Source organism: Zosterops lateralis (assembly GCF_965231275.1).
Source record: "Zosterops lateralis genome assembly, chromosome: 9".
Lineage (NCBI taxonomy): Eukaryota > Metazoa > Chordata > Aves > Passeriformes > Zosteropidae > Zosterops > Zosterops lateralis.
In genome coordinates, this window is record NC_139769.1 from 28,444,168 (window position 1) to 28,466,308 (window position 22,141).

At 49.1% G+C, this 22,141-nt stretch overlaps 1 protein-coding gene across 1 annotated transcript in view; it reads left to right on the top strand.

Moving 5' to 3' along the window:
- Nucleotides 1-16,357, top strand: part of XPR1 (xenotropic and polytropic retrovirus receptor 1) — a 108,044-nt gene extending 91,687 nt beyond the window's left edge. The window contains exons 12-15 of the mRNA XM_083867746.1: nucleotides 10,742-10,908; nucleotides 11,173-11,312; nucleotides 13,166-13,387; nucleotides 16,016-16,357. Coding sequence (XP_083723872.1) covers nucleotides 10,742-10,908; nucleotides 11,173-11,312; nucleotides 13,166-13,387; nucleotides 16,016-16,076 — 590 coding nt within the window. The 3' untranslated portion in view covers nucleotides 16,077-16,357. The remainder of the gene's footprint in view (nucleotides 1-10,741; nucleotides 10,909-11,172; nucleotides 11,313-13,165; nucleotides 13,388-16,015) is intronic.
- The last annotated feature ends 5,784 nt before the right edge of the window (nucleotides 16,358-22,141 follow it).

Sequence of the window (22,141 nt, forward strand, 5' to 3'; positions counted from 1 at the left end):
ACTGCTTGCATCTTCTGTAGCCAGAGCTGCTCTGGGGAGGCTGACTAATGCTGCCTCCCTCGGGGGGACACATTGCCAGAGCCTTCAGCTGGGCTGGAGTTGGAAGCAAGAGGAAAACCAGCCTCTGTCAAAATGTCCTGTTGAGGAGTTTGACCTCTTTCTGCTGCCCTTGAAGTTTTTCACCCGTCCCAGCGTCGCTATCCCGGTTCTGGTCGCTGCCACACAGGACTGGTGTCCCCTTTCCCAGTCTGGCAGGGAGTGGGCTGTAATGAGGTGTTTATGAGCCTTGTTCCTGCTGCTTTGAGGCTTCCTGACTCCCAGCTTTGGTCTGCCCAGTTTTGTCAATGGCACACAGTTGTTGGTGTCATACAAAAAAAAATTAATTTGGAAGCTTCATGACCTTTGGAAATTATGCATTAGCACAGATTTGTAAATGCTGGGCTTTTCAGAGGGCTGCCTAAAGCCCTGGACACATCTCCTTAGGCCTGGAGGCCTGTTCCCATCCTGCCATAAACACACTTTTTAATGTGCTGTACCTGTTAAGAAGCCAATTTTATCAAAGTGCTTTACATAGATTGCCAGTTTGTTTGGAACTTGGAATCAGATGGTCTGTCATCAAGTTGTTATGATGCTACTGGTGAAAACAGACGTGCTGCTCGCCCACACCTTCTCTGTGTCTGCCCAGGGATAGCAAACACCCCTCTCTTACCTCCTAAACATCTGTTGGGGAGAGCTGTGTGTTCTGGACAAAGGGCTGCCCAAAACAGGTGTCAGGTTGGTGAAGATCCTTGCTCCTCAGACCTGCTCTAGATTTCAGTAACAAACCTATTAATTGCTGTGGTATCAGGAGTTTTATTTAAACAGTCTTCTGTGCTTGCAAGTCTGTGACTTACACCTCTGGAATGGCAGCTTTTGGCTGCCAGGAGAGGAGGGTAATCCCTGGCCTTTCCTTGGGAGGTCAGGTAATGGATACCAGTGCCTGTTCTCCACTTGGGAGGCCTGGGGACATCACAGCCCTCTGAGAAGTCTCATCTTCCTCCCTTCATTTGAACACTGAATAATTTGTAGCTGCTCTGTGGGTTTTATCTCCTGCCTGCCAGCAGTGTGGACTGTGTGGTTGGGAGGGTTTGCTGGTGTGGAAAGCAGCTAATTCATACACAGTGCACTGACAGCACTCTGTGTTTTCCCATGCTTGCTGCTTGAAAACACCTCAAACTAAACAAATGTACAAATGTCACCTTATTATGTTTAAGTGATATTTCTGTTCTAGTCTTGTGTGATATTCCCTACTCCAAACCTCCTCTAGTGAAGGATCCCCTGCTGTAGCACCATGTACTGTGGGCTCTTGACAAGTATCTGTTTCCCCAAAATATCCCTGTTTAATAATTCATATTGCTCAGGCAGTGCATAATTCTGATTCTTTCTTCTCTCAGAGAAGCCATTTCATTACTTTCCTTCCCTTGGATTTAGGTGTAGGGTGCAGTTTTCTCTGCCAATTGCAGCTTGGATGTCAGACCACTAAGATAGCAAAGTGAATTCTGTTTTTTACTCCAAAACTTGTAATGCTGTTGGTCTGGGACCAGACCAGCTTTCCAGGGGTAACTCCAGGCTGTCACCTTGACATTCAGCTATCACTGGGATTGGTGAAGCAAACGGGAGAGGAGCTCCCCCAGAACATAACACTGGAGCAAGCAGTGGTGGCACAGACGTGTGCAGACTCCAGCACGGCTCACAAGCACAGCCACGTTTCAGGGACGACAACAACACGAGGACAACTGTTGCTGAGTTCCCAGAGGAGGAATTCTCGGTATTTCTATCTGTCCCAAAGGAATGGGAAGCAAAGGCCGTGTTCTGTAAATAAAGTGCTGCGAGGTGTGTTTGCTCAGGCAAATGAGGCAAGGCTGTAACTCGAAGCCTCCTGGCAGCCGGGGCACCACCGCTGCCTGCCCGCTCTGTCCCCTTCTTTCCCACCCTCGCTTTCCACTAAGTGCTGGCATTAAGTTCCCTGCCAGTGCTGAGTAGCTTTCCCCAGAGCCAGCCAACAGAGTATTACATTGCCTTATTTAATCCCTAGGGAAACCTGTGTGCTGCTGGGGAAGCAGATGATTAAGTCCCAGCCTGCAGCGGAATATTCGCCCCAAACGAGCGCAGCGTTGTTTTGACACGCAACTGCTTTCTGCTGTGTTTTCACTCTGCCAAAGGCAGATGTGCTTTGCTTGACAAGTGCACCAGCAAAGCAGCTCCCACTTCAGTCCAGCTTATCACAGCATTTGTAGAATCATGGAGTGGTTTGGTTTGGAAAGGACCTTAAAGATCATGGGGTGCCAGCTCCCTGCTGTGGGCAGGGATAATTTACACTGTCCCAGATTGCTCCAAGCCCCAGTGTCCAACCTGGCCTTGAACACTTCTAGGGACGTGTTCCACAGCTTCTCTGGACAACCTGTTCCAGGGCCTCACTACTCTCACAGGGAAGAGTTTCTTCATAACATTTGTAACCCTGCCCTCTGTCAGTTTATAGTTCCCCTTTGTCCTGTCACTCCAGATTCTTGTCCAAAGTTCATGTCCAGCTCTCTTTGAGCCCCTTTAGGCACTGGAAGGGGCTCTAAGGTTTTTCCAGAGCCATCTGGTCACCTCTCCAGGCTGAAGACTCACAGCTCTTTCAGTCTGTCCCCATATGCTTCATCCCTCTGAGCATCTTCTAGACTCACTGCAGCAGGTCCATGTCCTCCAAGGGGATCCCAGAGAGGGAAATCCATGGGCATCCCTTCTTGTATAAACTGTGCTTGCATTAAAGAAGGCATGCTGACACATCTGGGATAGCCAGCTTTGGTTTCACTCCTCACTCAGACCTGACTCAGGCTGTGTAGGGTAGGATTGTTATATTTAGATGTTCAGCTCTTCTAAGAAACGGTTGTGTTGTACTACTCAGGGAGTGCTGGTCACTTACGAACTTCAGTCGTGATTTATGCTCCAGCTTTATTCCTTTTAAAATGAGACGTCGTAGTTTTGTCGCTGACAGTTTTCTCTCACCTTGATGCAGCTTGCCCACATGGTGTCATTGAAAATACCAAAATACAGATTTGGCTTCTGTGCTTGAAGAACTGAGCTTGAGTGCCTCTCTGTCATAATTTTCTTGTTTTGTGGGATTTGTGGGCTCAGTGTGACCATTTCTTGTTTACCTTGCTATTGGCTGTGTGGGATTTTATCCTTTAAGTGAAAGGCAGGATGGTTTATGGACACTGTCAGTTTGATTCACGCACCTTATTCAATGAAATCCTTGTGGTCTGAGTAGTATCCTGCTATTTATTAACCTCTGAATTATTCCAAAGTTCATCCATGTGGCCTGGAAACTTGAGTAAGCATCTCCTCTTCCATCCTGCTCCCAGGGTTTTTCCAGGTACTCCAAATGAGCCTGCTGAACACCAGTTGACACTGGCTTGGGGTGCCCTGGAGAGCCCTAGGTTGGTCTAAGATAATGGAACTGCCCTGTACTTTCTCATTAAACAGCTCAGGAAATTGGCAGTAATTAAAAATACGGAAGTTAACTAAATAGGGCTGTCTCTGAAGAGCAGTGCTGTCCCCATCACTCCAGAAACAGGCTTCTCTACAGTAATGTCTAAGTTATGATTTTTAAAGGCAGCCCTAAGAGAAAAGGGCCAAGGAATAGAGATGTGGAGTGTCAAGGCCAGAGCCATCCTGCCATTAATGGCTTTTGCAGGAAGGTGTTGGACCATCCCTTATTAATGGAGAGGTTCAACCAGGTCTGACCCGAGGAAGATGAATGGGAAAATGTGCTGCTTTTGGAAAATGTAGTGGGAGATTCCCAGGTCTCCTACCTGCTGCCCACTCCTCATTAATCACAGCCATTCCCAGTGGTGACACAGCATCAGGATGGAACAGTTCACTGCTTCTCCCACACTCTGTCCCCAGGCAGGGCCCTGAGGAGGGCTCTGACTTCCAGGGCAGGGAGGGAGATGCACAGCAGGATGGGGCCCAGGCTGGGGAGACATCCAGCTGTGTTAGAGGTGGCTGCAGGAGGTACCTGGCTGCACCTGAGCTCTGTGGGTGCTTCACTGTGTCACTCAGCCCTTGTCGTTCCTGTGTTGGAAGCTGCAGGTTGCAGCCCCCATGGAGTGAGGCTGCTGGTAGGTGGGACAGCAAAGCACTGTGATCCTACATGCTTACAGCAGGAGACAATGGGAGAGCTGGGCCTAAAATGACATCAGTGCAACAGTGTCCAGCCCCCCAACTGAGATAGATAATTTCATTTTTACGGGGTGGTGCAGGGCAAAATAAGTGAACATGTAGAGTTTTTGTAAGCACAAAACCTTAAAAGTAAATCACAAAAGAATGAAGCAAGTAGCATTTGTGAGATCCTGTTCCCTCATTTCCGTGTTGGTACAAGACCTCCCATCTCTCTCCCTCTTCCTCAGCGCTGAAAGAGCTGTCAGCATTTGATTTAGGTGTCACAAGAGCCTTATAGAGTGCTTGGATTGACCTCTTGAAGTAAAACAAACTTTGTAATGGGATTAACTGGCCTCTTCCTTAATACTTGCCGTTTTCACACGCCTTCCCTTAGCACAGCACACTGGCAGCTCCACCAGGATGATTATTTGGAGCCAAAACATGCACCGTCTGTCACATTGCTGTGAGCTAGGATGAGTTTTTGTCTGCAGCCCCGTCATGCCGTGCCCAGGAGGCCCGCAGTAATGAGTTGTGTTCATTAGGCAGTCCTTCTGATCCTTTCCATCAGAGCGGCAGCAGTGTCATTAGTGAGGAATCGGGCGGCATCGCCCTGGGCAAACATTTCCTATGCTGGCCCCTGACCTCCTGGCGGCATTGTGGCACCCTGCTTCCCCCCGGCTGCCTCAGCTGCTTGTTGACAGCCATCCCGGTGATGGTGGAGCCGGGAGGAGCCGGGAATATCCCGGGAATGCTGCGGCAGGAGCAGCCCGGCCGGGGCAGAGGTGCCGGTAAGTGAGCGGGGAAGGAGAGGCAGACTCGGTGGGGAGCCCGGGAACGGGAATTCACAGGGATTTCAGCAACTCCCTCATTTCACACAAATGAGGCAGAAAATCCCACCGGGGAGTCTTGCCGTGCTTTGTAGGTCTGCGGGTATCAAATGGGCCGTGGGTGGTGACCTCAGCACCCAGGGCTCCGTGGTTTGCTTTCCCAGCTGAGAGGAGATGGGGATTAATCGCCGGGATTTGGGAAGTGGACCAAGAGCCCGTTGTGTCACTTGTTATGCCTTTGTGTTGAAGGTGGCTGGGGAAATGGGAATGCTAATGAATGAGGTGTAAGTAAAAAGGGTGACCTACTGGTTCTTAATTTCACAGGCACTTAGGGGGGGAAGCCTGACCCTTTTTTTTAATGGAACATTTTAAGAAAAGCAAGTGGCTGCGTTACAAGCAATCTTCCTGTCAGATACACCCAGATCTGGAGTCTGGGTGGTGCAGAAATGTAGGAGATGCAATCTTTTAACCATTTCTCTCTTTTGCTTTTAAAAGAAGTAAATTTTGAAAAAATCTGCTGTTGGATGTCAAAGCACTATAGAGGTAGCAGATGACATTGTGTCCCCATCCCCAAATTGTCATCAAAGGCCCTGATTACCACACCATTCATTTCTGACCATGAGTCCAGATATTCTTATTAGTGAGACTTCTGGCAAATGCTTTGATTGGAAACCCCATCCTTCTCAAGGCAGCAGCTGAACTTTCCCTTAAGAACACCTCTCAAAAGCTACAGAAGGCACCAGAAAAGAACCAGCTCAAATCTCAGCCACGACTGATTTGTGCTTCCTCCTCCTGTTTGCACTTAAATCACACTTGTCAGTTTGTGAGGTACAAGCCAGGAGCTTGCTGCTGTGTCTTTAGATTAGACACAAACCAACACAAACCTGCAGAGGGTTTTTAATCCAAACATGATTTTGGGATTTCCCTGCTCTACAAATGTAGGCTCTTGGCTAGAAGAAGATATGAGATGTTGCCTCTTGACAGTTCTTTACTGCTGCTTTGCTTAAATTGTGCCTGGAGGCGATTGCAGAGGTTTGCACAATCCAAGGGAAGGCTCTGAGGGAAGAGTTGGTGTTTGGCAGCACATGATGGCGGGTCCTGAGTGTGCTCCTGTGGGTTATTTTTGCCTTTTAACTGCATTAAATCCTCTGTCATGTCCTGGCTCTGCCACTGATCAGTGCTAAACAGCAGGACGTGCTGGCTGGGCAGAAAGGCAGCGCTACCCGCTCATTAAGATATCTAATTACTGAGGGGAGAGGTAATGCTGTGCTTCGAGCACTGAGGTGTTAGACAAATGCTTGGGGATGTCACTCTGATGGCAGTTCTTAGGTAGGTAACTCACTTCTGGCTGTCACCCTGCTCTGTGGTGTGCTGGGATGGAGTTAATGAGCACGCACCATCCCTAGGCCTGCTCCGGGCTGCTCTTGCCTTGCACGCTAAACGCATTTGTGCTTTGCTTCTGCTTAAATCTGTGACTGGGGCTGGGTTTGGCAAGCCTGGACTGAGAGCTGGTTGGCAGAGTAGTCAGTGTTCTGTGTAGCAGGGCTTACCTGGCTGTGTTTCCTGATAACCTCCTGCTTCCTCCAGCTTTTATCAGAGCTCTGCCCATCAGCACAACCCACAGTGGGTGACATGCCAGGAATGCTTATCGAGGGCCATTGTGCTCTTATCCAGCCCTTCAATAATACATGGCATTGATTTTTGCTGTGTTGAATACTATATGGTGTTTACATTCCCCAGAATAATTCAGCAGGGTAAACAGATAGTATTCTTCGGAGGTAAAGTCAATATTAACGGTGTTCGGGAGAGCACTCGCTGTCTCTCTTTGATGGAAAACAACCTTTTCTCTTGCCTGAGCTTCGAAGGGGCTGTAATTTCTGCAGAGCTATGTTCCCTCAGAATGCCAGTCAGATGCTGTGGCCCCTGGGGCTGGTTTGGGGATCCAGGATATTGCCTATCAGCAGTTTTTGCAGGCAGTAAATTCTGCTGCTGCAAGTGCCTTTGGCTGTTTTCTGGGACTGTGGCTATTCACAGCTTCAGTTCAAAGGTGGAAGCCATCCATTATTTATCTGGTTGACCTTCTGGAGCAATTTGAGGTGTATTTGTGCAGAGGATCTGCTGGAATTGTGTGTTATAGGGCAAACTGAGGATGCTAATGGAAATTCTGTGGTGAAGGCTGCAGACAGCTCCCTGCTTCCCACAGGCTTTGTGGCAAGTGGAGGCAGCCAGGCACTGTGGACTCAGGTAGCCTCTGACATAACTGCACACCTCCAAGCTGCAGAGATGGCAGTGTGAGCACTGAAATCAGCCCATCCTCAGGGTTAGAGCTGCACTTGCAGCTTCAGAGGTGCTGTTTGGTCCTGCACGTGCTGCTTTGAATAACAGCAGCTCAGGAAGTTGCTCTGTGGTGGTGCCCTTTGGAGCATGGAGTAGGGAGGTCCTTTGTGCCTCTCCTGGGGGGATGTCACTGCTGCCATGGGGGATATTGAAAACTTCCTCTTCTTTCCCTTCCTGAAGAGGCTGAGATCTGCCAGGTGACCAGAGTGCTTTTCTCATCCAGAGAGTTTCTCCCTCTCTCGTGGTTTTTTGGTGTTTTCTAGCACCTCATTAAACAAAGAAAAAACACACAGGATGAAACAGTTCCTGCTTAAATAGACCCTGACATCATCATAAATATGCAGAGCTCTGTATTGCTCCTGGAAAACCGGCAGGCCAGGAGTTGATGGAGCCTCTGGGCAGAATATGAATGCCTTGATTTTTCTCTCCCCCTGAGCAGCAGTGAAGAGGGCTGTGAGGACCAGCCAGCAGAGACCCAGCTATAATTGCTTGCCTGGAGCAGTAACATATTTCTGCACACCAGATGAATACCAATGAGGACAGAAGGAAGGAAGGTATCAAACAGAACTGCAGGCAGGAGGAAAAGGAGGATGAGTGATTAAAGGAAGGACTCGGAGGCCAAGACTGGAGACAATGGGCTAGTTCTGATTAGGGCATTTTACCAGGGAATGATTTGGGTTTTTAATGAATATTTTCAGGAGCTGAATGCATTGCAGAGCTGGTTGGTGAGAAAGGGAGCAGAAGCAAGGGGCCAGCAGTGTGACCCCAGGTGCCACTGAAAAGGCTGCTGCAAAGACAGAGACAGGGAGAGGGGAACTGAGCACAGGATAAGTCATCTGAAAGCAAGCATATCCTTTTGAGATTGGTGAGATTAGATTTCTCACTTGGGCCTGTTCCTCCCCAGTTCTCCTTCCTGTAATTGCTCTCAAGAACCTGTGCCACATGCTCTGGGAGGATCCTGCTGAGCAGAGGTTGGACCGGGTGACCCACTGTCCCTTCCAACCTGAGCTATTCTGGGATTTAGGTTTAAGCAGCAAGAACGTTTGAAATCCTCTTCCTCTGTAATTGCTAACTTAGGATAGTGTTTTATATGCCCCTTGTGACCTTGGAGATGATAATCAGAGAACAGATCAGCCCCTCCATGACCACAGAACTCCAAAAGAGCTGCCCAGCAATGCTTCCCTGCTCTTCTGCCTGCTCCTGCAGGACATGCCTCAGGCCAGGGATGCAAAGGATGGTGCTGGCTGCACTGCCTTCCCCATGGCTGCTCCATGAAGGTGTGGAATAAGACTCAGTTTATTTGAATTCTGTCCTTAAAGGGAAAAAAAGAAAAAGAACTCAACCTAAAGCAGCATGATGTAACTTTGAAGCCTAAGGTGAGAGGAAGCACTGCTGCCTCACAGTGTTTTGGAGCATTTTAGGTGCTTTGAAAACACATGCAACCCATGAACTGCCTCTGAATTATCCTTTAGGGTCTGGTAATGGGAACTAAACATGGAGATCTAATGAGCTAAAAATAATGCTGGAAAGAACAGGCTTAGTGTCTCATGAGTCACCGAATGTCAGCATCTGCCTTTTCTTCCTGAAATAATGTTGTGGAGATTTTGGAGGAGCTGAGAGGGGGTGGGAATGAAACCACAGCCCTCATTGCTAAGCTCCAAAATCCTCACCTGTGTCCCTTTCTGTGGGCAGCTACACGTTAAAAATAGCCCAGGAGAGGCTGTTTCCAGGCAGCAGCAGCGGCGTTTGAGGTACCTGGGCACCGGAGCCTGTAGGACATGAGCGCTGCTCCTGGCTGACGTCACGGCTCTGCAGGGACCAGGATTGTGATGCTACACCCGTGTCTTGGCCAAACAGAGGATGTGGGATGTGCCCAAAGCTTTCCAGCCTTGCCCCAAAGCAGGGAAGCTGCTCAGAGCTGGGAGCTGCAGCGGTCCTGTGCCCTTTTCCTGCACGGTGCAAAACAGGCTTTGCTGCATTAGTGGCGTTCAGAGGTTTGCCTTAGGGGGATGTTTTCAGAGGGGAAGGAGCCTGTGGGTTTGACCTATATCCAGCACATCATGTCCAGGAAGGCTGAAAGGCGTAAATGGGAGGAATGTACTCTCATTTTCACCTCCATTAATTTTATCGGATTGCCGCGTTTCATTTAGATCGTAATTGCTGGAAAGGCAGAGGGAAGGAGAGGGCAAATTGCCCTGCTGCTCCCTGGCTGATCAGCTGCAGAGATTCTATTGTTTTTAAAGCCACATATATAGGAAAAGGTGCTGTCATGTAGTGTGGCATTGAGCTTGGGCTGGAAACATCTTTTCTGTACTGGAAATGTTATTTGCTTTGTTAGAGGGAGTCGGTGAATGAGCAATTGCTGAGGCTGCACAGAAAGGAGAGATTCCTGCTAGCAGCCAGGTGCAAAATGTCTCAGCCTTCCGAAGCATCATAATGCGTTTTATTTGAATGAACTTTTGGAGCCAGCTTTTCAAAAGCAAACAGAATTAACCAGCTCTGTTTGGTTTTCCTCAGCCAGCTAGTGTAGGGAATTGTAGCTGAACTGAGAGCAGTGTAACCTTTTCAGGGGGCAGTGGGAAACAACTTAGTTGGAAAAACCTACCCCTAGCTGAGCAGGTGGTGGGCCCACAGTCTCCTGTTTCCAAAGAGGAGCTTTATATGGGCATTTAAAACTCCATCCAGAGCCTGCTTTAGAATATGTACATGCTGCCTTTTCCTTTGCCACCATGAGCTCCGGAATGGCTGGTGGTAATTCCTGTGCCGCCCATGTTCTTCAGGCTTTTGGTGCTCTAATTCACAGTTGCTGATGTTAATAGAAACTCGAATATTTCCTTACCAAACCCTCCCAGCCGAGCTGTGTCTCTGTGCTGTATCCTTTGTGCAAGCCCGTGTCCTTTGCGAAACGTGGCCCGCAGCTTCCACCTGCTGTTCAGAGCCAGAACAGCAGCTCTGCCCCGAGTCCAAGGAAATAAAAATCGTGGAATAATATCCTGAGCTGGAACCCACAAGGATTCTCGAGTCAGGCTCCTGGCCCTGCACAGGACCATCCCCAAGAACCCCACCACGGGCCTCAGGGTGTTCCCCAAACGCTTCCTGAGCTCTGGCAGCCTTGGGACTGCGACCACTTCTCTGGGAGCCTGTTCCAAATACTGATGTAAATTTCAATCCCAAGTGCTGAAAGCAGAAGGAGATGGAAGTGGAATTCGAATAACAATATAAAGCAGGTCCTGCTAAGGCTTTTGGTTTGGCTCAGATTAGTGTTTGATGTATTTTCCCAGAACTTGAATGGAAGAGGTGATTTCCACTGCTCAAATGAGGCAGTTTGTAGCTGTTTTAAGGAGGGATGTGCTCTCCGTTCTACAGAAGTGTGTTGTTCTTCTCTTTTCCAGCTAAAAACCACAGTGACACCCAAGTGTTCTTCTACCTGTGGATTATCTTCTGTTTCATCAGCTCTTGCTATACCCTCATTTGGGACCTGAAGATGGACTGGGGTCTCTTTGACAAAAATGCTGGTGAAAATACCTTTCTCCGAGAAGGAATTGTCTACCCACAGAAAGTGCGTATGCAGCCTGCTTTTACCTTAGGGACGGGCTTGTAACATTTTAACCAAACTTGCTGAGTTTAGAGTGTGTTGCAGTTGGCCATTCCAATGCTACAGGCTGGGATTTTCCAGCAGTGGAGCTCATTTGTTTCCAAAAGATCATTTCTGTTCATTTTACTTGACTTTGAGCAGCAGATTCTGTAGCTTCCCAAAGACCCAATGAGGTCTTTTGGGTGCAAGAGGTGTTTGTTGAGCTGTTTTGTTCTTGTTGCTCCTCAGGCATACTACTATTGTGCCATTGTAGAAGACGTCATCTTGCGTTTTGCGTGGACCATCCAGATCTCCCTCACCTCCATGCAAATCTTCCCCCACGCTGCGGACATCATTTCTACTGTATTTGCCCCACTTGAGGTGTTCCGGTAAGGCTGCTGGGCTGAGCAGCTCATTTCTCTGCCATTTATGTTCAGTTTTTTCTTCTGGAACATCAGCATGTTGAGAGGGAAGCACCTGGATGCTTGGATGTGACATATTTTGGTTTTTATTTGAAGGAGATCAGGATTAACAGGAATATTTAATCCTAACTGGATGAAGAAAGGGGTAAAGGACTCTGCCACAGTGTGGAGCTGGGTCCTTCACACTGAGTTTGCAGTTCCTTCTGAGCTGTGACATAATCTTGGTTAGTTTTTACCAAATTTCTCCTTGAAATTTCCAGTTGAAACTTCACTTGATCCTCGAGTTCCCAATTTTCAAACCTCTGCTTCTTTTCCAAATGCTAATTTGTATTCTGCATCATCGATTTGGATCCTGCAAGGTTCCAGGACCTTTCAACACCTTTACTGTAGCTGGAAACCCACTCCCACAGCTTCCTGGGAAGGACTTGAAGCTCACCCTCATTGTGTAGATGCTGCTGGAGGTGGCCTTTAGCTTGTAATGCTTGGTGCCTCCATGCTGTCCATATTAGGGCTGTCAGCATTAGGATAAGGAATAAGCCTGACAGGGGAAAGGAGTTGCAGGAGGTGTTGCTCTTAGTCCCTGGATGTGGGGTTTTAAACTTCTTTTTTCTGTTAGAGCTGGGATTAAATGCTTGGGATATGGAGTTCATGTTTGGACTCAGATGTTTATTAATTCTTATCTATAGCACAGTCTCACAAGTTGTGAGTTCTAGCCAACAAGGTAGGAAGTGGCTCTGTCTCTAACTCTTTCCAAGGTCTTTTAAGCACAAACTGTCCAATTATGAGATGACACCTAGATTATTTTTACTTTTAACCCAATAACCAACCACCCGTGGCAATGCAGATTTTTCTGTCCAATTACAAAACACCACCCAGACCCCTGAAGAAGAAGGTGAAAAAGAAAAAACTTAGCCTATGCCCTAAAACCTTCATCTTGCTTTATATATATTAATAAAACCTTTTAAAAAACCCTATATATGGGTATATATATAACCTTGAAATCTAGGTTTTTCACCCTGTGATATTACACACTTCTGTTCAAACTACACACCCACAATCCCAGTGCTGTCACTCAATTTTGGAAGCCTTTTCCACTGCCTCAGGTCAAATGGAGTGTTCTCTTGGGCATCAGTGCCTATTAGCACAAAAAGTCTGAAATCTTCATCTTCCAGGGTTCCAACACCTGGATGTCTCTCCAGGTGCACATCCCAGTACTCCACCAAATGCAGGAAACACCTGGAAAAGGGGAGCTGGGCTGGTGTAAGTGTCTTTTCGGGGTGCAGCCACAGCCCTTCTAGATCCCAGTCAGCCTCTCCGTAGAGAAACTGCTTGAGAGCTATTCAGGCAGCAATTCAAGCTCACACAACCACACACGTTACAAGGCTGGCTCAGCAAGAGAAGCAGAGGGCTCCCAGCCCCAAATCAGTTTCCAGCAAGCGTCTATTCCATGTGCTGAAGGTGAATCCAGAGCCAGAGAGAGCGACCATGTGGTTTTCCTCAGTCATATAGGGAGTCTCAGGTTCGTCGGTGGTACAGGGGCAGGGCAGGGGGCAAGTGACCATAGGGAAGAGAGGAACAGGACACCAAGGCCCCATAGCCAATGGGGAAACAGGGAAAGGGGATAACATAGGGTGGATGACGGACTTGCAAAACCCAGAGAGAAGCTTGCACAATGTCTGCAAGGATCCATGGGGGAGAAGCCCTTTTTTACACTTGGGATATTTTTAATCTTCACTTTTCCAGGGCAGGGCACTTGGAAATTCCTTTAACGGCATGAGAGACTCCAGAGGTTGGTAACTCCCCTTTTCCTCCCCACACAGGCGGTTTGTGTGGAACTTCTTCCGCCTGGAGAACGAGCACCTGAACAATTGCGGCGAGTTCCGGGCGGTCCGGGACATCTCGGTGGCGCCGCTCAACGCCGACGACCTGACGCTGCTGGACCAGATGATGGACCAGGAGGACGGAGTCCGCAACCGCCGCAAGAACAAGCAGTGGAAGCGCAGCCTGAGCGTGTCCCTGCGCCGGCCCCGCCTCGCCTCACAGTACGTCTGTCTGTCCGTCTGTCCTCTGCCCCAACACACAGCCCTGCCAGCCCTGGGGGTGTTCTCGGTGCCCCAGGGGTGTTTGTGATCTGGGAATCCTGCACTGGGAATCCCGGGGTAGGAATCGCCCCAAGATTTCAGTCGGCAAAGGGAGGGCGTGTCTAGCAAACGAGTGCGCCTCTCTCTCTGCCAGGGGATTAGAACTCCATCCACAGCCTGCTTTAGGATTTGTACATTTTGATGCACTGCTGCCTTTTCCCCTGCTGCCATGAGCTCTGAAATGGCTGGTGGTAATTCCTGTGTTGCCCGTGCTCTTCAGGCTTTCAGTGCACTTACAGTTGCTGATGTTAATACAAACTCAAATACGAACACAAAAATACAAGTGGACACCTATTGGGGTTCTGGTAAACCATCGGGAAAGGAGTTCCTGATACAGGTTAGCACGTGGTCAGAGTGTAATAAACCACATGTAAATGTATCAATCTCTGAGGGTCCAGCCTTTGCAGGGAAGTGCAGGGGGAAATGGGCCACTGAATAACAGAACCAATATGATTCCAACAGAAGCCATTTATTATTTACATTACATGGCAGATATAGATTCTAGGTCTGCCGTCCATGTAGGCACACATTTCTGGGTTGGCTGAGCTGCTCCTTCATGAGGCAGGCACACATCCTTCAGGACATCCAGTTGGTCAATGTCCATCCTCACATTGTGCTTTCCCTATCTGGGGTTTACATTTTTTGCAGACATTTTCTCAGGGTCTCTTCCTATTTTTGATCCTGTTGTTTTCTCATTATCCTTGATAAATTCCTGAGAGCTCTAACAACAAAATTGCAGGTGGTTTGATACTATTACTCACAACTAATTTGGCTGGTGCATCAGAATGGCCTGTTATAGAGATACACTGCTACGGAGAAGCAGCTGAAATTAATTAGTGAGACTGCTCTTCAGAGGTGTTTGGTAAAGCAAAAGGTTTAATAAAGAAAAATAACAAATATTAGAGAAAGCAAATGAAAAGCTGCTCACGTGTGTCTGAGAAAACCTCTGATACCTTGCTAAAAAGCCTCTTACTTCCTTTTTGCTCCCTCCTAAATACTGAATGTTTTAGGAGGGACGGCCTGGCCTGCTGCCACTGAAATTAACAACAAGCTTTGAGTTACACTCTCGGAGCCCAATCCATGCTCTTGTGCTGGCACTGAGCCCATTACAAAACACAGAACTTTCTAGTTAAACTTCCTAAAAAGTCTAAAGGTAAACTGAAACTCCTTCCCCATTTGGAAACACCTGCTGGGGGTGTGGGGTGCATTACCACAAGTTCCCTTCTTACAAGGCTCCCCTCCTGCAGAAATAGTCTGCCAGGGGTTATAAATGCAAACTGGAGGAGAGGTTCTCCTCAACCAGGCTTAGGAAAAAGAGGGAGAGAGACTCTTTATACCTTGTAGTGACAGAAGGGGCAATGCTTTTAAACTGACAGAGGGCAGGGTTAGACGAGATATTAAGAAGAAATTCTTCTCTGTGAGGGTGGTGAGGCCCTGGCACAGGTTGCTCTGGATGCCCCATCCCTGGAAGTGTTTAAGGCCAGGCTGGATTTGGCCCTGAGCAATGTGGTCTAGTGAGGCAGGAGGGTTGGAGCCAGATGATCTTTAAGGCTCCTTCCAACCCAAACCATTCTATGATTCTGTATTATTCCAGTTATTCATTGGTTAAGGTTCATAGGTAAAATCTCAAACTCCTTCCTCTCTCAAATCCAAACCCTTATATTTTTTTCTTCCCAGCCATCATTCTTGCACCCCAAACATTTCCCCACCCTGCACCCCAGCCCCTGAACCTATCCCCTGTGTGTTTCCCTGCAGTGTCCTGTGTCCCTGCTGCCCTGGGAGCACAGCTGTGGAGCCCTGCCCTTTGGCCAGGGAACAAGCCCAGGCTCCTCAGGGATGCTGAGGCACAGGAGTGTTGTGTAATCCCTGCAGCACTGCATGGGAGGGCTGGGAGGAGGAGGAGGATGTGCTCTGGCCTCAGGGCTGTGCTTGGCTCTTCTCCCTGCATGGATGGGACCAATACCAACAGCCTTGGGGTGGCTGCTAGAGAATGAAAAATATTATGTAAAGGGAATATGGGCCAAAGCCTGCTGGAATTCCCTCCAGCCATGCCCATTTACCCCTCAGACATGCAGGGAGTGGAGATGTGCCAGGCATATCCCTAAAGAACCTCCTGCTCCTTGCTGCAGCACAGCAAAGGGAGATGGAGCAGGAACACCCCACTGGATCCTGCAAGGCTTTGGTGGAGTTCTGTGGGGAGGGCTGGGAGGGTCTCCACACCCAGCAGTGCTGTGTCCACAGCCTGGCAGGTGACAGTGGCCATGGGCGTGTGTGCCCAGCGTGGTGTGAAATGGGCAGTGCCACTGCAGGAGGATGCTGAGGGACAATCTTTACACAGCTCTGCTATTCCCAGGGAGAGTGGGAGGGTGTGAAACAGTTCCAGTAGATTGTTTATTCCTCCTCTGCATAAGAAAGGCTTTTTTTTTTTCCTTTTTCCATTCCCCCAAGTGCACTGTGTGTTTGTTGTCTGCATGTCATTCCAGGAACTCCTTCTCCCCAGTGAGTGTCTTGTGTTTTGTTTCTTTCCAGGTCCAAGGCTTCTGACACAAAGGTATTGATAGAGGACCTAGCAAACGAAGTGAACACATGAGATGGCCACGTTCTCTTATTCCACATCCTTTGTTTTCTCGTTCTGTTCCCCTCTTCCCTGAGTAACCCAAGCTCTGGTATAGTTCCAGCTGAAAACAGGAGAAAACACTGAACACGTTTTCCGAGCTCTTCCAGACCAGATCCTATGGACTCCAACAAAGCTCACTGTGTTTCGTTTCTTTTCTTCTGGGTTAATTTTAATGTTCTATTTTAAACAAACAAACAAACAAATAAAAATATTTTACTTTGTTTTGCCAATAAAGAGGACAGTTCAGGAAAGAAGGATTGTTTACAGTCTCAACAAGGACATACAAACCTTATCTGGATAACGAAGCATCATAGGGACTCCCTCATGGGACAGTGCTGAGAGCACACTCAGATTCTGCTTGGCCCGGTTTTGACTGGTTGAAACCGGACTTTTTAAATCAGATTTTTTTTTTTTGGTTGGGTTTTATTTTTTTTCCAGTTGTTTGGTTTTTTTTCCTTCATATCCAGCGCTGAGGCACTGGCTGCACTTGCAGGGAAAGTGCACTTAGAGCAGTATCTTCATTCATGAAGCTACTTTTTAATTTGATGTAACTTTTCGTATAATTTTTTTGGAAATATGATGTATCTGTTGCATATAGTTTTCACATTATTTATGAAACTTAACAACCATATGAGAGTGATTTTGAGTCCTGTGCAATGAAGGTTGTAACGGTAAAACAAAATGGGGAATGTAGATCTCCATCTCCAAGGTTGTGGGGTGATGCCCCTGCAAATACCCCTCTTGTGAGACAACTTGCACCTGTGTGTACCTTCCCTCTCTTTTATTTCTTTTCAATTTTATTTTAAACCAAAGTTTCTCTTTCTGATATATATTTTTTTTTAGCTGCTGCTGCTGCTGCTTCTGGGCATGTCTCTCATGCTGGTTCAAAGCCAACTTCTCCACATGTGAAAGTAGTGCAGATGATCCTAAGGAAAAGGAGGGTTGGTTCCCACCAACAGCACAAAACACTGGGTGAACAAAAGCTTTGGAACTTCATTCTGCAGATCCAAAAGTACTTTTCCAAGCCTTAGGTGTGTCATGAGGGCATCTCAGTCCGAGCAGGGAGCTTTTTCAGGAGTTCTGCTGCAGCCCTGCAAAGTGGGATGAGGTGAGGATGGTGACAGCCCTCATGGGACAGCCAGCAGCAGGCTGGGGCTTAGGAGGGTGCTGTGTTTCAGGGAGCATGGAAAGAAGTGTGGTGTGCCCACCTGATGGGGAAGGTGAGATGGAAAACAGCTCTTCTGTGGCTTCTGGTTTAGCAAAAAGCCTCTGTTGGGCAGGTGATCTGCCTCTTGACTCATCTCATTCTCCCAGTTTGGGAAGTGGGATACTTTAGCAGGCTTGAGTAATGGACAGCTAAGCAAATTATGTTGGAAGAGAGATGTGAATTCTCTTGATCTCCTTGGTCTCCCCTCCTCCTGGGAGGGAGCCATGGGGGCCTCAGAGTCATGTCATCCTTCCTTTGGCACACCTTGTTCTCTGTGGATCTGCAAGGGAAGGGTGAAACTGCTGAAGGAGGATCCTCACCTGGCTGGTGGCAGTCTGGGCAATGGAATTGCAGGAATCTCTCCTCAGTTGCTGTTTGGTGATGGTTTCCCTTAATCAGCACAGTCTCCCATGGCCAGTGTGTTGCATTTCCTCACTTTGCCTGCTGTGCCTCTTGCCCAGAGGAACTGAAGAAGGAAACTTGGTTCTCTCCACTTAATTGGAAATAGATTAAAACCCTGTTATGGTGCTGCTCCTCTCATCTCCCTCCATGTGGGATGAGCTGGGGCTGTGCTGTCCATCCTCCTTGGATTCCTGTCTGTACCTCCCTTAGGTCAGTTCATACATAAAATGGAGCATTCCCATTCACATGGAAGTGGAGTCTGGGATATAAAGCCCCTTAAAATATTTCAGGTTCCTAATTTGCATTGGTGCCATGTCCAAACCATGTGCAGGTATTTCCAGCAGTGGGGAATGGAGCCATCCCTGCCTGGGGAGGTTAGGGGAGGGCAGCTGCACTGGAAGGGAGGCAATCCAAAATTATTTGGATTCATTCAAGTCAAGTAACACCACTGGGTGTTACTTAAGCAAGTGGGATTTTCATACAAAGAATCTGAGCTTTACTAGTAATTATCTTCCTTTCAGAGGGAAATTAAAAATACAGAGAGACACTGTGAGCAATTTGGTCTAGTGGAGGGTGCTCTAGGAGGGACCTGTATGGTTCTTAAGGTCACTTCCAACCCAAACCATTCCATGGTTTTGTGATTTGGGAGTGATGCCAGTCCCCCCCGGGAGCACTCTGCCTTCCTCAGCTGGGCTGGGGAGGGCAGGGCGTGGCTGGGTGACCTGTGTCCATCTGTCCTTCCCGCTGCTGCACCGTCTGACCCTCTGCTTCCCAACCTGGCAGGGAGGGTCAGGTTGCAAGTGATTAAATTCTTATTCTGTAGTTTACCCAAATCCTTATGGGAAGCAAGAATTCGGTGTGTCCATCTGCTCTGCTCCTTGCTCTGCTCTTCCATTTTTCTGTCTTTGCTGGCAGGAGAAGTAAGGAAAGAAAAAGGGAGGTGATGCTATGACGAGCAAACATTATCTCCTAAAATAAAACATTGTCCCTTTTGGCAGTGAAGATGCTGTCTCGAGGGAAAGCAGCCTGAATTCCCAGAAGTGTGGCTTTTAAAGGCTCCTAGCTCCCAGCCCTGCATCTGCCTGTTCCCTCCCTCCCAGAGATTTCTGAGAAATCAGGCGTGCAGATTCCTCCCGAGAGTGAGCACTAGAGCCGGGATGGCTCCACGTCTACGAGAACATCTGGCCAATAAAGAGAGACCTAATGAAGAAGAACAGATGGTGAGAGAAAATAGCCCTGTCGCTCCTTGGGAGCAGCAGGAGCAAGGGGAGTGGGGACATTCCCAGTGTGGCTTCATTTCCTGAGCTGGGCTTTGCTTATGGGTGCTGAAAACACTCCTATAGGGAGAGCAGCAGGGTGGCAGTCCAGAAGGACAGAGCAGTGTTAAAAGGAGCTGAGGGTGAGGGGTTTGTCCACTGCTTTTAAGTTGTTGGGATGCAGCTGGATGGGAAGTGGAAGCTGAGGAAGGTGGTCTAGCTCTGACTTTCTGGTGTTGGGCTGGGCTGTGCCTCATGATTCAGTGAAGGCTGATTTGTATCAATTCTGAGGATGTTGTGGAGCTGCTTTGGTCTGGTGAAACCCATTGGGATGGTGCAGTCTAAGGAGAGGAGATGCCACCCTGTGGCATTTGTGACTTATGGAGATTCCCTTTGAACTTGCTTCTCCATGCTGATGCCCTTCTGCTTTCCATCCTGCCTCGCCCCTGGGGATTTTGGGGTTGCAGGGAGTGAGGTGTTGCAGCACCCAAAGTTTATTTGCTGGCTGGGGTTCCTGTGTGACTTTGGGACGGTGTCACCAGAAACATCAGGTCCCTGTGCTTGGGCAGGGCAATGCCCTGTGCCATGGGTGTGTTCCTGACAGGACAGCAGGGTAGGATTGGGATCTTTGGGCTCAGCAAGCAGGAGTAGGAGCTTCTCCAGTGAGAACCGATGCTGTCCCAGCACATTTTAAAAGAAATGCATTTGCACACTCCTGGCTGCAGCCTGTGTGTATCCAGTCAGCTCCTACCTCTCTCATCCAGGTGCATTCCCAAAGTCAGCTGCTGTTCATCCTACACCTTTCCCAACCCTGCTCCTGGCCTTCCTCATTCTCTCAAGTGTCTTTGCTGTTTGTCTGACTCCAATGAAAGGGGTCAGCTGGCAGCAGCCTTCAGCATGAACATCTTGGAATGGGAGAGATCCTCTGGTGGAAATCTCAGCAGAGCTGGATCCTGCTGCTCCTACTTCCCTGAAAGCCCTTGTGCTGCTTGTTCTGCCTCTGTGCTGGTGCTCAGCTGCAACACCAGTGTGGCAGACAGGGAGGGAAGGCACGTTCCTGGTTCAGGAGATAACAATCCCTGAGAGTTTTACTTCTGACAAGCAGTGGAGACAGTGTGAAGCCTTTGCTGTGTTTTGAAGGGCCGAGTGGATTTGGCCTTGTCCTGGAGGGATGCTGCCGTGCTCCTCTGGCCTGTGTCCCCAGTGTCAGGCCACGTGCTGGGAAGGGTCCTGGGGCTGGGACATGGCTTGGTAGGTTGGGGACACAAAGGCCACTTTGCTCACATGCTGCATCCCAGCTCCATGTTCTCCCTCCTCTCCTCCGCCCTTCTGCTTTGCACTTGCAGGGGGAAGGTGATCTTCTGCCTTAAACAGTGTTTTTATTTTTTTTTTTTTAATTACATTTTTATTCCAGAAGGCAATGAGATTGTTTTGTCTCCTTGGAAAAGAGGGGCTGGGGCTCCTGGGGGAAGAGTGGGAAATCCCTGTGGTACCTCTGCAGCAGTCACGGCTGGGCTCAGTGGCTGTCACCTCATCAAACCTTGCCTCCTTTACGTGACTCCAACCCCAAACTCTGCCCCTTGGGGCCGGTGTCCCTTGCTGCCACCGTGGGGCTGAATTGGTGTGTCACCATCCCTGGGGGCCTTGGTCCCTGCTGTGACACCCCGGGAAGGGGACACGGCACGGGATGTCCCTGGTGCTGACACCCCAGCCCTGCTCCCGGGCAGGAGACACCGGCCCTGCCTGGCGAGGTGCCTGACAGTCCCTCAAAGCTCTGTAAACCAAATTGCAAACTCTTCACTCCAGAGGAGGAATCGGGCATCCTGGTAGAACTTGCCGTGACCTCTCCACCCCGCGGGTCCTCGTGGCGAAGGGTCGGCGCTTGGAAGGGGCCCGGGGTGGAAATGCCGAAGTTCCCCCCGGGTCCCGCCGCCGCCTTCCTCTCCCCCTCCCCACTGTGTTGGTCTAAATTATCTTTCTATGAAGCCCTGTAGATGTCAAAAGTAATTATGGAGTGTGATTAGTCCTCTGTGAGTGCTTTCTTTCTTCCCCCCCCTCCTTTCTCTTTTGCTATCCCCTTCTCCACTCTTCTGTTTTGGCTCAGTGGAAAAGGTGAGGACAAAGAATTGCCGCTTGCTTGGACTCATGATGTATCTGTGACTGCGCTATTAGCTGTCTCCTCCTTCCTCCCCAAATGGATATAATTTTTGAAGTGTGGAATTCCCTTCTTGATAAGTAGGTTTTAAAAAAAAATACTGCACAATGTGATACTGTTTCATAGTTTCTAGGTGGTTGTATAAAGCAAAGTTACTGTGATTGTGTTTTTTCAAAGGAAAAAGTGATTGGTTACGAAATCTGTCCTTTTTTCATTATTACAAGCTCTTTGTTTTCCAATGATCTGATGGCTCTTTTGTCCCTGGTCTGTGTGTGTGTCTTCCCTGTGCTGCATCCACCCATGGAGCATTGGCTCCTGCTGCTCCTGCTCTCTTGGGAGCTGTGGGATGTCACTGCTGGCTGGAGGTGGAGGCCATCCATGTCCTGGGAGGAGGGAAATGTCTGAGGAGGGGTTGGAGTGGACAGGAGGGGCTCACAGGAAGCAGCCCAGGGCTCACACCCAACTTGCCAGGGGCTGGTGCTGGAGGAAAGCTCCTGCCCAGACCGTGCTGTGCTGGCAGAGGCTCGTGGTCCCTTTGGGAGCCTCTGGTTGCCTCTCTCCAGTCCAAGGTGGTGTCCTGCCAGCACAGTGGGTGACCTGAGGCTGAGCAGCCCAGCCCCGGGGTTGTCTGGGGTCTCTGCTTTTATTTTGCTCTTTAAATCTCTTCATTGCCTCTTGCAATCAATCTCCCTCCAGATGAGAGCCCAGTGCCTTGAAATCACTCTAAGCCTGTTGCTGCTCACAGCAGCCGCTTCCCGGAGGTTTAATCCCAGCCACGGCTCCCTGCTGGCATTCCCTGGCTGGTGGCAGGAGCCCTCCTGCTGCCCTTGCTTTGGCACCTCACCCCAGCTCGATGGGGACATCTCCCAGGCGTGTGTCACCTCCACAGCCCGGGCAAAGGAGCCAGGATCCCTTTCAGGAGTGGTGTGCAGGTAAGGATGGGTCACAGGGGAGGCTGGACAGGGCCAGGTCACAGTGCTCAGGGACAGGGCCAGGATGGTTCCTCTGCCCTGGGCTC